This window comes from Pipra filicauda, unplaced genomic scaffold, assembly GCF_003945595.2.
Source record: "Pipra filicauda isolate LSUMZ 115617 unplaced genomic scaffold, ASM394559v2 scaffold58_size5111680_pilon, whole genome shotgun sequence".
Lineage (NCBI taxonomy): Eukaryota > Metazoa > Chordata > Aves > Passeriformes > Pipridae > Pipra > Pipra filicauda.
In genome coordinates this window covers 2,849,078-2,862,099 of record NW_024104742.1, presented here as the reverse complement: position 1 = coordinate 2,862,099, position 13,022 = coordinate 2,849,078, and the positions used below count along the sequence as shown (strand labels likewise).

General features: G+C 36.2%; 1 protein-coding gene across 3 annotated transcripts in view; it reads left to right on the top strand.

The window, feature by feature from the left end:
- Positions 1–13,022, top strand: part of THOC2 (THO complex 2) — a 47,910-nt gene that overhangs the window by 17,989 nt on the left and 16,899 nt on the right. For 2 of the 3 annotated variants that reach the window (XR_003539891.2, XM_027716525.2), the window contains exons 11-25: positions 1,374–1,546; positions 1,689–1,884; positions 2,249–2,290; positions 2,980–3,021; positions 3,867–3,997; positions 4,084–4,185; positions 5,300–5,384; positions 5,733–5,826; positions 6,290–6,370; positions 6,648–6,744; positions 8,524–8,641; positions 9,136–9,315; positions 9,878–10,042; positions 10,685–10,960; positions 11,354–11,495. Coding sequence is in view for 2 of the 3 variants with exons in the window: in XM_027716525.2 (XP_027572326.1) it covers positions 1,374–1,546; positions 1,689–1,884; positions 2,249–2,290; positions 2,980–3,021; positions 3,867–3,997; positions 4,084–4,185; positions 5,300–5,384; positions 5,733–5,826; positions 6,290–6,370; positions 6,648–6,744; positions 8,524–8,641; positions 9,136–9,315; positions 9,878–10,042; positions 10,685–10,960; positions 11,354–11,495 (1,924 nt within the window). In the remaining variant the exon portion in view is untranslated. The remainder of the gene's footprint in view (positions 1–1,373; positions 1,547–1,688; positions 1,885–2,248; positions 2,291–2,979; positions 3,022–3,866; positions 3,998–4,083; positions 4,186–5,299; positions 5,385–5,732; positions 5,827–6,289; positions 6,371–6,647; positions 6,745–8,523; positions 8,642–9,135; positions 9,316–9,877; positions 10,043–10,684; positions 10,961–11,353; positions 11,496–13,022) is intronic. The other variant, XM_027716526.2, reaches the window with a different exon arrangement.

Below are 13,022 nucleotides of genomic sequence, written 5' to 3'. Positions count from 1 at the left end.
TAGTGTCAGAAGAATTAAGACAGTTTTTATGGCTAAGCTTTAGAATTAAGAACTAGGGAATTTTAAGCTGTAGCAGAAACTGCAGCATTTTTCTGAAGGATTAAAATGACAAATAACAAAGTCTGAACCTGTGTGATGGGAAAATTAAGAGCTGTACTTAACAAAAAACAATTTCTCTGACTGTAGACACTGTTATGCAATGCATGCTGTTTCTTGAAAAGCTTGTTCTGTGTTAAAAGTATTTTTGTATGTGCTTAGCTGTGCACTTCATAGCAATTGGTGGAGTAACTGTGTGTGAAAGCTGTTGACAGTTTAAATTTAAGTACTTTGTATCTAGTATGTCATTTCAATGTACAATTTTTGAGACAGTACCATGGAATAAATGCCTGGATAAGGAAAGCAGTGTTTAACAATTACTGGCATGACTTTTCTTTTAAATCCACAAAGTGCTTATTTTTATGTGGTTAAAATTCATTATTGTCTCATGAGTCAAATATGAATAATTTAGTGTTGATAAATGAGTTCTCTGCTTTGACCTTTTAAGATGCATTTGACATAACTGTATAATAGGGAGACAGGGAGAGATCAGGACACCTGGCAGCACGGCTGGGTTTGGCAGCACGGCTGGGTTTGGCAGCACGGCTGGGTTTGGCAGCACGGCTGGGTTTGGCAGCACGGCTGGGTTTGGCAGCACTTCCAGCCTGACCCTTCTGTGCCAGGCCTCTGTTGGCTTTTGGAGAGCTCACGTCAGAAGAGCCTGTTTACCTAAGAGAGGCCCACTTGAGCAGCCTGTGTGTGTGTGAGCAGTGCCTGCTGTAGCACATACAGCCTAGAGAGACTTGCACTTAAATCTAGAGTCTCCTGGAATAGTTGCTAATGTGAAACTTCTGGTACAGGCACACTAAGAGACAGGGAAAGGGTTTGGGGTTGATTCGGTTTTATTTTTCTTTCTATTTTAATCTGCTTTTGCAAGAGAAATTTGTGCTTTTAAATCCAGAAAAACACACAACATAAAGGATTCTTAAATGCTTGCATTGTTCTTAAAATGTCTTGTAAAGAAATAAACTGCAATAGATTGTGATGGTTTGAAAAGTACATGATCAGACATATGTCAGGCAACTTCATAAATTCCTGTTTTAAATTTTATTTTTAACTTTCTTTTTGATCCAGATCTTAGATTCTGCGTGGACTGGTTTATTATTTCTTTTGAAGTTTGCTTATTGTCTAAATGTCTGGCTGGATTTTATTTTGCACAGTTTTTCATTACACAGCTGAAGTACTGGTTTTTTTCTTCTCTAGCTCTGGATTGCAGCTGCTTAAAGAGAAGTGTTAGAAAGACTTTATGAATACACTTTTCCTTTATTATCTTGCAGCCTCCTGATAATCAAAAGCTTGGCTTATTGGAAGCCTTATTAAAAATTGGTGATTGGCACCATGCTCAAAGTATTATGGATCAGATGCCTCCCTTTTACACTACTTCGCACAAGCCGATCGCGGTTGCCCTTTGCCAGCTCGTCCATGTGACAATTGAGCCTCTGTACCGCAGGTAAAGGGAAGACCAGAGTTCTGTCATAGGGGAAAACGATTTCTTTACAAGCATGAATTCACTAATAAACCCTAATTATTGATACATTTCTAAAATTTTCACTTCTATTTTCATGTGAAATGCTGCATGTCTTATTTTTCAGAGTTGGTGTACCTAAAGGAGCTAAAGGGTCACCGATTTCTTCTTTGCCAAACCAGAGAGCACCAAAACAAGCAGAGAGCTTTGAGGAATTGAGAAAGGAAGTGTTCAACATGCTTTGTTACCTTGGTCCTCATCTGTCCCATGATCCCATTTTGTTTGCAAAAGTAGTGCGCCTTGGAAAAGCGTTTATGAAAGAGGTTGGTATGACACAACAGCTGGTCAAAACTTGAAAAATACCAGTTATTCTGATGTCAAAAAATGCTCATGTCTAATGATTGTGTAGGTATTCGAATGATAAAACAGAAAAAATTTCTTTGACTTAAGATGAATTTGGAGAATCTTACAAATTTTTCGATCATTTTTATGATCAATAAACATTTTTATGAACAACTTAAGGCACTTTCAGTTTATGAGAAAGCCCTTGTTTCTGTGGATATGTACAGCGGAATTGAGATTACTTGGCTATAGGAATCTCTTGTGCAGGTTTACTGTAAATCTATTTATATAGTAGTTTAATATGTTTCTGACAAGAATGAGCAACATTTTAGCTATTTGCTCTAGGTTGGAACTGTGAAGAAATTCGTCAGTGACAGAGTGGTTAAGGTAACATAGGGAAAGTTATTTTTAATGCACTGTTGCCATCAGCATGTTCTAGTTGTGAAACTACATTTAACACACAGTAGAAATAACTGGAGGTAATTTGACTGTGAGTTAACCCATACAGTAGTTTAAAAGTTAGACTACTAACATTGCACTGCAGCTTTCATGCTTAAGTGTACCTTTAAAATAATCGTGCACTTACTGGTGTGATAGCTTAATATGCTTTTCATGGTGAGTGGAGCAAGAAGAGCAGAAAAGTAATTTAATAATGAAGACTAAAAGCTTAAGAGAATGTTACTGTGAGAGAAAGGTGGGGAAATAGTCTGTGGCTGTTGATAATTGCATTCGAAGTCCTGAGGTTTTTAGGTAGAAGGTGAATGCTTAGGGCATTTTTTTTCCTCTCTCCAGTTAAGAAAATTCAGATTTTCATATATAATAGCAAGTTTCCACATAGTTTCAGTTATCATCTCTTTTTGGACAAAACTGTGCAAAGTCCCTGTATGTGTAAGGAATGCATTTCATCTGTGGATTTGAATTTCTGTTTAAAAATATTTTAATGCTGACAGATCTGGCAAATTAAACACTTAATATATGCGTGACCCTGCAGGTTTGTGCTTTTGCTGAAGTAACCCTTGTTCTGAAACTGCAACTGTTGTGTTAATTGTGCTACAATTAACCTGTCTTTATTATAGTTTCAGTCTGATGGAAGCAAACAAGAAGATAAAGAGAAAATGGTGAGTTTATTTTGGAGGAAGGTGTTTTTATGGAAGATTGTGATTGTGACCAAATGTTTAACAACTGTGTGACACCTCTGTAAAACTCTATAGAGTTTAATGCTTTAATAAAGGTATTGACTTGTCTTGATTTTTTTTTTCTTAAAGGTAAATACAGTCTAGTATCAGGGGTTTGTTTTTATTCCTGTCCTTTTTTTCTTCTTTCTCCCTGCATTCCTCAGATCTAATCTTATTCTCTTTAGTCCGTGCATCTTACTTCTTTTCTCAGAATCAGCTGGAGAACCTCCAGCTATTTATTCTGTAAATACACTTTTCATGGTATCTAAAAGAATTTACTAGGGAAAGCGGAGAGAAAAAGAGAAATGGAAGTAGTGGAGGTGTTTATTAGTATAGTTGTTATTTTTTTAACTTGGTTAATTTATTTACTTCTAAATTGTCTAAGTTATTGAATTATCAAGATTGTTCACAAGTGTCCAGCTGAAATCTAACTTAAGAAGAAACAAGTTTTTGTTTTTTTTTCTTAAATCAACAAGTGAGTTTTCAATATGAGGTTTATGCACTTTTCACTATTACTTGTTCCTCTTCTTTCTCACTTAGCATAATTTTCTGTCTTCCTGAATAATTGCAGCGAAAATTAGTCTCTTCAGGGTTTTTCACTTTTTGTTTTTTTTTTTTTTTTGCTGCTACAGTTATTCTAAAATAGCTCAATGCAAAAGAGAAATGTTTAGGAAAGTGTAAATGGGATACTGATAATATGGAAATTGGTACTCTGTCTGCATTGCATGCATAACATTCCTTCTGAGGCAATTCCTTGGGAGTTACCTGGAGTTTTTTGTTTCTCTCAGGAGACGCTGTTCAGCTGTTTGTTGAGTATCACCGATCAAGTCTTGCTTCCATCCCTTTCTTTGATGGACTGCAATGCATGCATGTCTGAGGAATTATGGGGGATGTTCAAAACTTTTCCATACCAGTACAGGTGGGTAGAATAATTAGTTTCCACTTCTTGGAATGATCCATTGAATTGTCAGTACTGAAATTAGTTTTCCTTTATCATCTTTGAAGGTACCGCCTTTACGGGCAGTGGAAGAACGAAACGTACAACAGTCACCCACTGCTGGTGAAAGTTAAAGCTCAAACCATAGACCGAGCCAAGTATATCATGAAGTAAGTAGTCTGTTCCCATAAATAGTTGGGAACTGTGATACAATGTACTACATGTCACCAACTGAAGAAAAAAGAACTTCATAAATACATTCGCTTTCTAATGACTCTGTAATTTCACTGATAGTCCTTGTTCATGAAGTATTTAATGTTACTGTTGTTAAAAAATGTCAAGGAAGCAAGGATACAGACAAATTTGTCACCAACAAGGATACTTAATCTATGAGAAATGTCCCATTAAGTGATTTAAAACTTTTTGCGTGGGTATGCTATTGTTTCATAAGTTATTTTGCTTATGGAAATATGAGTGCAACATATTTTCTCTGAGTATGGAGACTCTTTCATCCAAAGAGTCTCAAAAATCTTGTCGTGGTTTCTGTAGGTTTGGATGTAGGGCAGTAACTTGAACAAAATGACTAATTCTCATCTTCAAGTGGGCTCACAGCAATTTCAGATTTACATCACATTTAACATCTCTGACATTGTCAGGAATTTGGGTTCTGCATTTGTTGTTGCCAAAAGCAGATGGTGTGGTATTATAATGTGGATAATCAGAAGCTCTCTACATAGGCAAGACAGTAGTAGTTACTGGGTTGGACTTGGAGCTGTGAAAGCTAGAAACAGTGATTTTGGTTCCCTTCTAACTTGCTGCATAGACCGTAAACTTTCCCTCCCTTCACTTGTGCAGTGGATTTTGATTGTGCAAGTGTAACACAAAGAAATTATTTTTGGTTTTCAGTGATCAGAATGCAACAAATATAAAATGATCTGTGGCTAAATGAAATTTTCAGGAGAGATTAGGATCACATGGTAGTTTTGTATGTGGTGCAGGTTTCACTGACGACTTCTGAAAGCGAAGTGCTCCAAGGTGAAACTAGAATATGGCCCATAGTAATACAGGGGTAACTGGTGTGGTTGTACCATCTGAATCTTGTGGGATTATCAATTTCTGATTCTCAGAGGAGTAGTATTTCTATGTTTACATTTCTTGAAAACACACCTGCTCGTGAGAATTAAATCTCTGAGGCTAATAAAGGAGTTTCTTCACTGGAACTAACCTGTTGTTTTAATATTCTTTTAGCTTGTCTATTGCAATAAAATGTGTTCTCTTTTACAGGCGTTTAACTAAGGAAAATGTGAAACCCTCTGGGAGACAAATTGGGAAGCTCAGCCACAGCAATCCTACAATTTTATTTGATTATGTATGTAGTAACATGTATTTGAATACTATTTCATACTAACAACAGATATTGAAGTGCAGGAAGGGACCTGCAGTTCTGATTTCTTTATTTTTTACTTCTGATGCAAATTTTAACATCTAGTCATTTTTTAGTAGTGCACAGGTCTGAGATATGTTTCACTGGTATCTTAAGGTACCAGAAATTAATGAGATCATCTATTGCTTTGACAGTGGCTTATGATCTTCTGAAATATGAATTTCAAAGCATGTTTTCTGTAGGTTTTGAGGACAAATATTGTTAAGTGGTTTTATTACGTGAAAGGTACCAAATACTGTCCATGTTCAGCTCCATGTCTTTTGTAACTTTCAGATCTTATCACAAATACAAAAATACGATAACTTAATAACTCCGGTCGTTGATTCATTGAAATACCTCACTTCACTGAACTACGATGTCTTGGCATGTATCCTTTAATGGAAATCAATACATTAGTTATTGATAAAGCTGCAGTTGTAGCCAGATTAAATCTTTTGTGTAAATAAATACCTTCTGTTGCTTTCTATTCTCGTTGCTTTTTGCTGGAAATTTTAGTGAGGTTTGCAAATACCTTTGCACTTTTAGTGGATTATGGAACCCTCTCTAATTCTTTCACACTGGGAAATTATTGTTTATTTTTAAGGGATTTTCTTTACTTTCACTCTGGTCTTGAAGGCATAACGATCTTGTAAATAGTAAAGTAAATACTGCTTTGAAGTTCATGGTTTCATGTTTTTATACCATAACTATGTTAGTGGATCTCCTATATCATGCTTTCTATACTTGCCTATCATGTTCATATATTACAAATTGTGGAACCAGAAAAACAGATCTGTGAATCTTTTGTTTTTATAAGTTGAGGAAAAATGTTGTCTTTAACTCCACTAAAGATTGTATCATTGAAGCATTGGCAAACCCTGAAAAGGAGAGAATGAAGCACGATGACACTACGATCTCGAGCTGGCTGCAGAGTTAGTATTCTTGGTTTATTTATTACATTAATGTTTAAAATGCTTTACCCTCCCTATGATCTACTATACCATTGATCACTATGATCGATATTTCACTTGCACTGGTTAATCTTTTAAACAAAATGGAGAGCTGGCAAATTTAATCAATAGGAAAATAGTGTTTCCTTTGTAATGCAAAAATGCATTTATGGCTAACGTCCCATATGTACTTTGTTAATGTTTATTTAATGCTTAGTATCCCATGAGGTGCAGTCACAGCTGTTTCTCTCTGGTTTAGGTCTGGCAAGCTTTTGTGGTGCAGTTTTCCGAAAATACCCAATTGAACTTGCTGGTCTACTGCAGTATGTAGCCAACCAACTGAAAGCTGGGAAAAGGCAAGTCTCGCATAATTGATCTTTATAAATTCAATTTTTATAATGTATTATTTGTGCATTTACTGGTATGTGGGCACTCGATGTAGTAGTTGCTCTAGTAGTGGTAAAACTGCACTTAGAGTAACTGGGAAGGTTGAGAAATTTAAATAGTGGAAAGAATAATGTCCTCTTTAGTACACTTCTCCTCTAATTGTATAGCTGTGACATTTTTGAAGTATTCATTTTTCATCTGTAACTTACTTTAATAGTTTTTTTAACAGCTAACCAGATGGGGAGAGAACCTGCCAGTCTGTAATTTTATCGTAGGAGTTACTGTACATTATTTAAAAAACAATTATCCAATATAAAGGAGTATGACTGTTACAGTTTTAGTTTTTCCTTTCTCATAATGTCTTCTCTGTAGGGACAGCTCTTAACATCTTATTTAAATACTTTATCCAATGTATTTAGTGGCAGTTGACTTGCTTCTTCATATGCCAGTGTAAATCATAACTCAAAAAATACTTTTAAACAAGGTTTGCAACTAAAATTTTCCTTTTGTCTTTCCATTGTCATCACTTATATTATTATTTCATTTACTTATTTAATTTTATCACATAGGTGATTATCAACCTTTTTTCTAGTAGGAATCCCCATATGGTTATTGAAAGGTAACTTACCAATGCTGATAACAGGGCGTGTTATTTTAGGGTATTTTTGTTGAGAAATCTAGTTTTTTCCCCTTCCCTGCAATGTAGACAGTCTCATGTGCTCCCCTGTCCCTAATTTGTTTTGTTTTGATGATGGTACACCCACATTGAGCTACAGAGGAAGGGTAAGTAATGTTTATTGTCTTTTCCCTGAATTAAGACTTTAAGTATTTGGGGGAAAAAAAAGTCGGTTTAGTACTTGGGATCATAAAAATAAAACGGATTTACCAGTAGGACCAATTCCATAGAACTGCAATATTCAGGTATTTGAATTGGAGTATATCCTGGTATTGCATATTTCCTAGACAAAAAACATGCTAACCATGTTAGGAATAGCAAACAAAAATGTAAGCCATATAAATTATTTAAATATAAAGCTTTGTTTTGGAGGGCATGGCTCAATGATTTTTATAAGCAGGTCACACAAATCTCAGAAATTACTGGAAAACGTTTCTCAGTTGTGTGGTTGTGATACAATTTACTATACTTGTGTTGAGGAAAGGTCATTGTCCTTATGGAATTCAGAGCAGGAGGTAAAGCCTAGTCTCTGGACAGGATGATTATTGGAGTGTTTTATGTGTTGTGTATGTTAAATAATAGGAAACAGTTTTCTGTCTTTCCAAATAACCTTCCCAGGCTAACTTTCCCAGTACATTTCTAAGGCTGTGTACTGGTTTAGAAACTTCTTAGCAAAATAAGAAAATATTCCATGTTCATGAAATAACTGTATAGATACACTTTGAAACATGGCAGACAACAAAAGGGAGCAATAAACTTTATGATTAATTTGATGATACTTAAAAGTTAATAGCACCATGTTCACTGTCATCTTCAAAAACAATGAAGTAACTGTTCTGAAGGGGTTCTAAAATCCAGCTGCTGAATTGTCTGCATTGCTTTTAAGTACTAACTTTTTACTTGCAGTAAAGAAATCCTTGTGCTCAACATACTAGTTTCTTCTTCAAAAAGAAGGAAAATTTTGTTTTAACGTGCACTGTGATGTTGCTTTGTAATGTGTATTGAATGTCATAGCTTCCATTTCTTAAACAAATTGTCTTGTTTTTACTCCACTTTTTTGTCTTCTGTGCAGCTTCGATTTGCTTATTTTAAAAGAGGTTGTACAGAAAATGGCAGGGATAGAAATTACTGAAGAAATGACAATGGAACAGTTGGAAGCCATGACTGGTGGAGAACAACTGAAGGCTGAGGTGTGTTCATGTTAAATAGAATAATAGCTGTTGCTAATTAATGGTGGTTCTATGAGCTCTGGCAGCATGGCTGAGAAAGGTGGTGTGCTTTCATCAGAGAGTTTCCCCCTCCATTGAGCTTACAAGGTTTGAGACAGGCAGCCAAGACAGGGCGTGTGGACCTGAACTGTGCATCACACATCCTGTTAACAAGACATGGCAGGCCTGTGACCTGCAGCAGGCAGCGAGCTGGGATGTGGTGCCGTCCTGCTGGGACAGCCCTGCTCTGGGGTGAGCAGCTCCCTGGGGAGGGGAGTAAAAGAACTAGTTAATAGCAAGCAGGACTCGTTAGTGTCTGATTCTTCTATCCATACATTGCAGTACAAGACCCAGGGAGTTTTACTGATGGACAGGAAACTGATGTTAATTCATCAGTATTCCTGCAGTCAGCACACATGAATTCCATTTCTGAGGCATCATTTTCAAACTTGGGTAACTTCTTCTGTACTGTGCAGGGTGGATACTTTGGCCAAATCAGGAATACAAAGAAATCATCTCAGAGATTGAAAGATGCATTATTGGACCATGATCTTGCCCTCCCACTGTGCCTGCTTATGGCTCAGCAGAGAAATGGTGTGATCTTTCAAGAGGGAGGGGAAAAACATCTGAAGCTGGTGGGAAAGCTGTATGATCAGGCAAGTAAAACCACTTGTGTTTATGAGAACCCCTCCTTTTTGTTAACTTCTAGTATATCAGCACAATATATAAGAATTCAGCACATAAAAATATCCATTTATGTGTAAGAATTCAGTACAATAAATATGAATATATAAGAATTTTAAAATTAATTGCAGTGGTTGTATTACTAAAGTACATGAATGCATTAAATATATATTATATTGACAAGTGACTTCCGAGTAAAAGATCAAAGCATCCTTTGTCATAAAAACTTAAATTCTTTTCTGAAGTTGTCCATCATATTTTTCTGATCTTACTTTGGTAGTGGAACTTCCTTTTTTTTTTTTTTTTTTTTTTTTTTTTTTAAAGAATGCTATTGCTACCTTAGGCAGTAGGAACTAGTTGCATTCCATTCTGGTAGAACAGAATGCTCTTACAGAGTTCTACTGGCTTTAAAATTCTTGCTCTCCTGTGTGGCGTTGGAAAAAAAAAACAAACCCAAGCTTTCAAGCTCTCCCTAACTTAATTTTTGAACAAAATAATGCTGTTTGCTAACTTTTTGTATCTTTTCACTTGTAGTGCCATGACACCCTGGTACAATTTGGTGGGTTTTTAGCATCCAACCTAAGCACAGAGGATTACATTAAGCGAGTGCCTTCTATCGATGTTCTGTGTAATGAGTTTCACACACCTCACGATGCTGCGTTTTTCCTCTCAAGACCCATGTATGCACACCACATTTCAGTGAGTACAACCCTTCCATTTGTCTGCTTTTGGTGTTGCTCTGTTAGGTGTTACCAGCAGATATGTTAGGTTCCTGATAAAATTTGCTAAATAAAACTTGCAAAGTTTTATGAGTAGAGTTAGAAATAGAAGCTGTCCTCAATCTTGTTAGAAAATGCAGCCCACATGGCAACTTTCATACAACTGACAGAAGTTGTAGCTAACGAAGTCACCTTTTCTGATGTCTTGGGTCATCAGTAGGAGTTCTCTCCCTCCGTATTCCCCCAAAGATGTAAGTTCTTCTGCAGGTGTTCTAGATGGATTTTTGCTGTGGAGGAAAGTGTTGCAACTGCCAAATGGTGTGGTAACTCAGAAAGTGTCAGAAATAAATTGCTCCTTCATCTAAAGTGCTAAATGTGAAGAGCAGATTTTACTTGGTGTAGTGTAATTTGTTACTATAACAGGTAGCAGCATCAGTGAAGACAGATGAATGCTTAAAGTTCTGTGTGATGTTCTTCAGTGCTTTATGTACATAAATGACATTGCATGTGTGTAAATGTTATACAGAAAGGTTTCTGAGAAAAGTTAAATTATATTGCTAAAGTTTAAATTTTGGTTGTGTATATAGATTACAGTTTATTTTTCATATTTTCTAATCCACAGTCAAAGTATGATGAACTAAAAAAAGCAGAGAAGGGAAATAAACAGCAGCACAAAGTTCACAAATATATTACATCGTGTGAGCTGGTGATGGCTCCTGTTCATGAAGCTGTGATTTCTCTGCACCTCCCCAAAGTTTGGGATGACATCAGCCCTCAGTTTTATGCCACGTTCTGGTCTTTGACAATGTATGACCTTGCCGTCCCACATAGCAGCTATGACAGAGAAGTCAATAAACTGAAAGTCCAGATGAAAGCCATAGATGACAATCAGGAAATGGTATGTGATACAATTTTGTCGTCCAAACTTTCTTTTCATGAAGTATTATATTGAGGTTGTTTAGATCTGGTTCATCCATGCTGATTTGTCACATTAACGTAATTTGTATTTTCTTTATAATTCCCATGCTAAAAGTACCAATGACTCCACTTAGTGAAAATTACTAGAAAATGTGTTTCAGAAAGCAGTTCTTGATACCTGTATCTGTGGTTTATCTGTTTGCTTTTGTCTTTAGTCAGCTAGTGTTCATAAAATCAGTTGATTACTAGAGCAGAACACTATTGAGTGAAATGGGAAGCTTTTCAAGTATTCTTTAGTGTTACTGGGAACTTATTGCTCTGTCTATAGCAAATGTTAGTATAACAGTAAATGAGTTATGTTGACATTTTGTAGCCTCCAAATAAAAAGAAAAAAGAAAAGGAACGTTGCACAGCTCTGCAGGACAAGCTCCTTGAAGAGGAGAAGAAGCAGTTGGAGCATGTGCAGAGAGTTCTACAGAGACTGAAACTAGAGAAAGATAACTGGCTTCTGGCAAGTAAGTGTGTCCAGGGGAAATGCTGTGGATGTTTTTGTAGTTATCACTGACCCCAGAATTTTCTTGCACTAATAGCCTTAATGGTTATTTGAAAATTTGATCTCTTTATATGTGAGGTCCATTAGCGAGGTAAATTTTTAGCTAGAACATAATGTGTCTGTGCAAATGCTGAGGTTTTCAGAGAGGTGTTTTGTTTATTTCTTGCCATGTCAAGACCTTTTAAATATTGCATTGATTTAAGCAATAAGTAAGAGATTGACCAATTCAGTGGAAGGTTGTAATTGCAAGCTGGCTTGTACTTGCTAATTGCAGTTAGAATGCTGCTGAGTTAGGATAATGGCTACTTTACAAGAAATAGGCATGTAGAGTCTCATTAAGTGGTTTGCATTAACTTATTTTGAATCCTGTGATTAGGAGCAATATGCCAGTGTTTGGGCAGCAGCATAAGCCATGTTCCAATGTCAAGATAAGTATTGTGGCAGCATAACAGCACCACACAGCAAACCAGCATGCACGTGTTTCATGTGGCAGATATGCAGGAGGCAGAACCAAGTTTTTTCTCCTACAAAGCCTCTGTAATGTTTCATGTTGATTGTGAACTCTGCTTGATATGGTTAATCTGAAATGTTTTTCTCTGGTCAGTTTTCTTCTCTGGATGAACTTTGAGTTTGTAACTGGAAGTAGTAGTTCGTCTGTCCCAAGAAGCCTAGCGTAACCCAGTGGAAAAGAGTTTTATTGTCCGACTCGTGTAAGATCCACCCAACTGATTTAATGAAGAAACACTGACAATTAAATCAAGAGAAGTTATTCCCTATAAATGTTTAATGTACTGGTGTGGACAGCGAATGAGCTTCGTGAAATTACTGGTTGAAAAATTACTACCTGACTAAAGCTTGGTCTAGAGCTTACGTGGTAAATTTGTCTACTTAAGGAAGCACCCGAAAGCATGTAGAAAACTGTGTAGATATGATCTGTATGTAAACACATACTCTTCATAGTACAAGCATTTGTGGGATACTGGGAATAGCTTATTGTTGGCTCTCGAGTGCTCAGGCTTCAGCTGCAAGAAGTTTCCCAGTATTGTATCCAGAGACAAACTTACTATTTCAACAGTTTCCCTACTGAAATAAATAATCTGTAATTGTACTATATGAGGAAATTGAACAGCACATCCACGGTAGTAGTGGTTTTTTATTATTACTTTTAAAAATTATTACTATTTAATTAATTTTTTAAAGACTGGCTTCTTGTGTAGAAAGTTTTGATAGAGTGTTTGTATCATTAAGAATAGGTTAATTTTTGGCAGAATAAGTAGACTGGTACCTTAAACAGTTGGAGACTGGCTGTTCTGACTGGCTGCTTACTTGCTCTATTTGTACAATTTTTGAAGTAACACACTTGATTGTTCTGTGAACTGTGGTTCTCTTCATACATTTTTTTTAAAGTGCCAAAGGTTTGTTACAACCTTTGAGGAGTAGATACTAAAATTAAACGAACTTAGCATGAAGTTTTTAGTTAGTAAAAGCT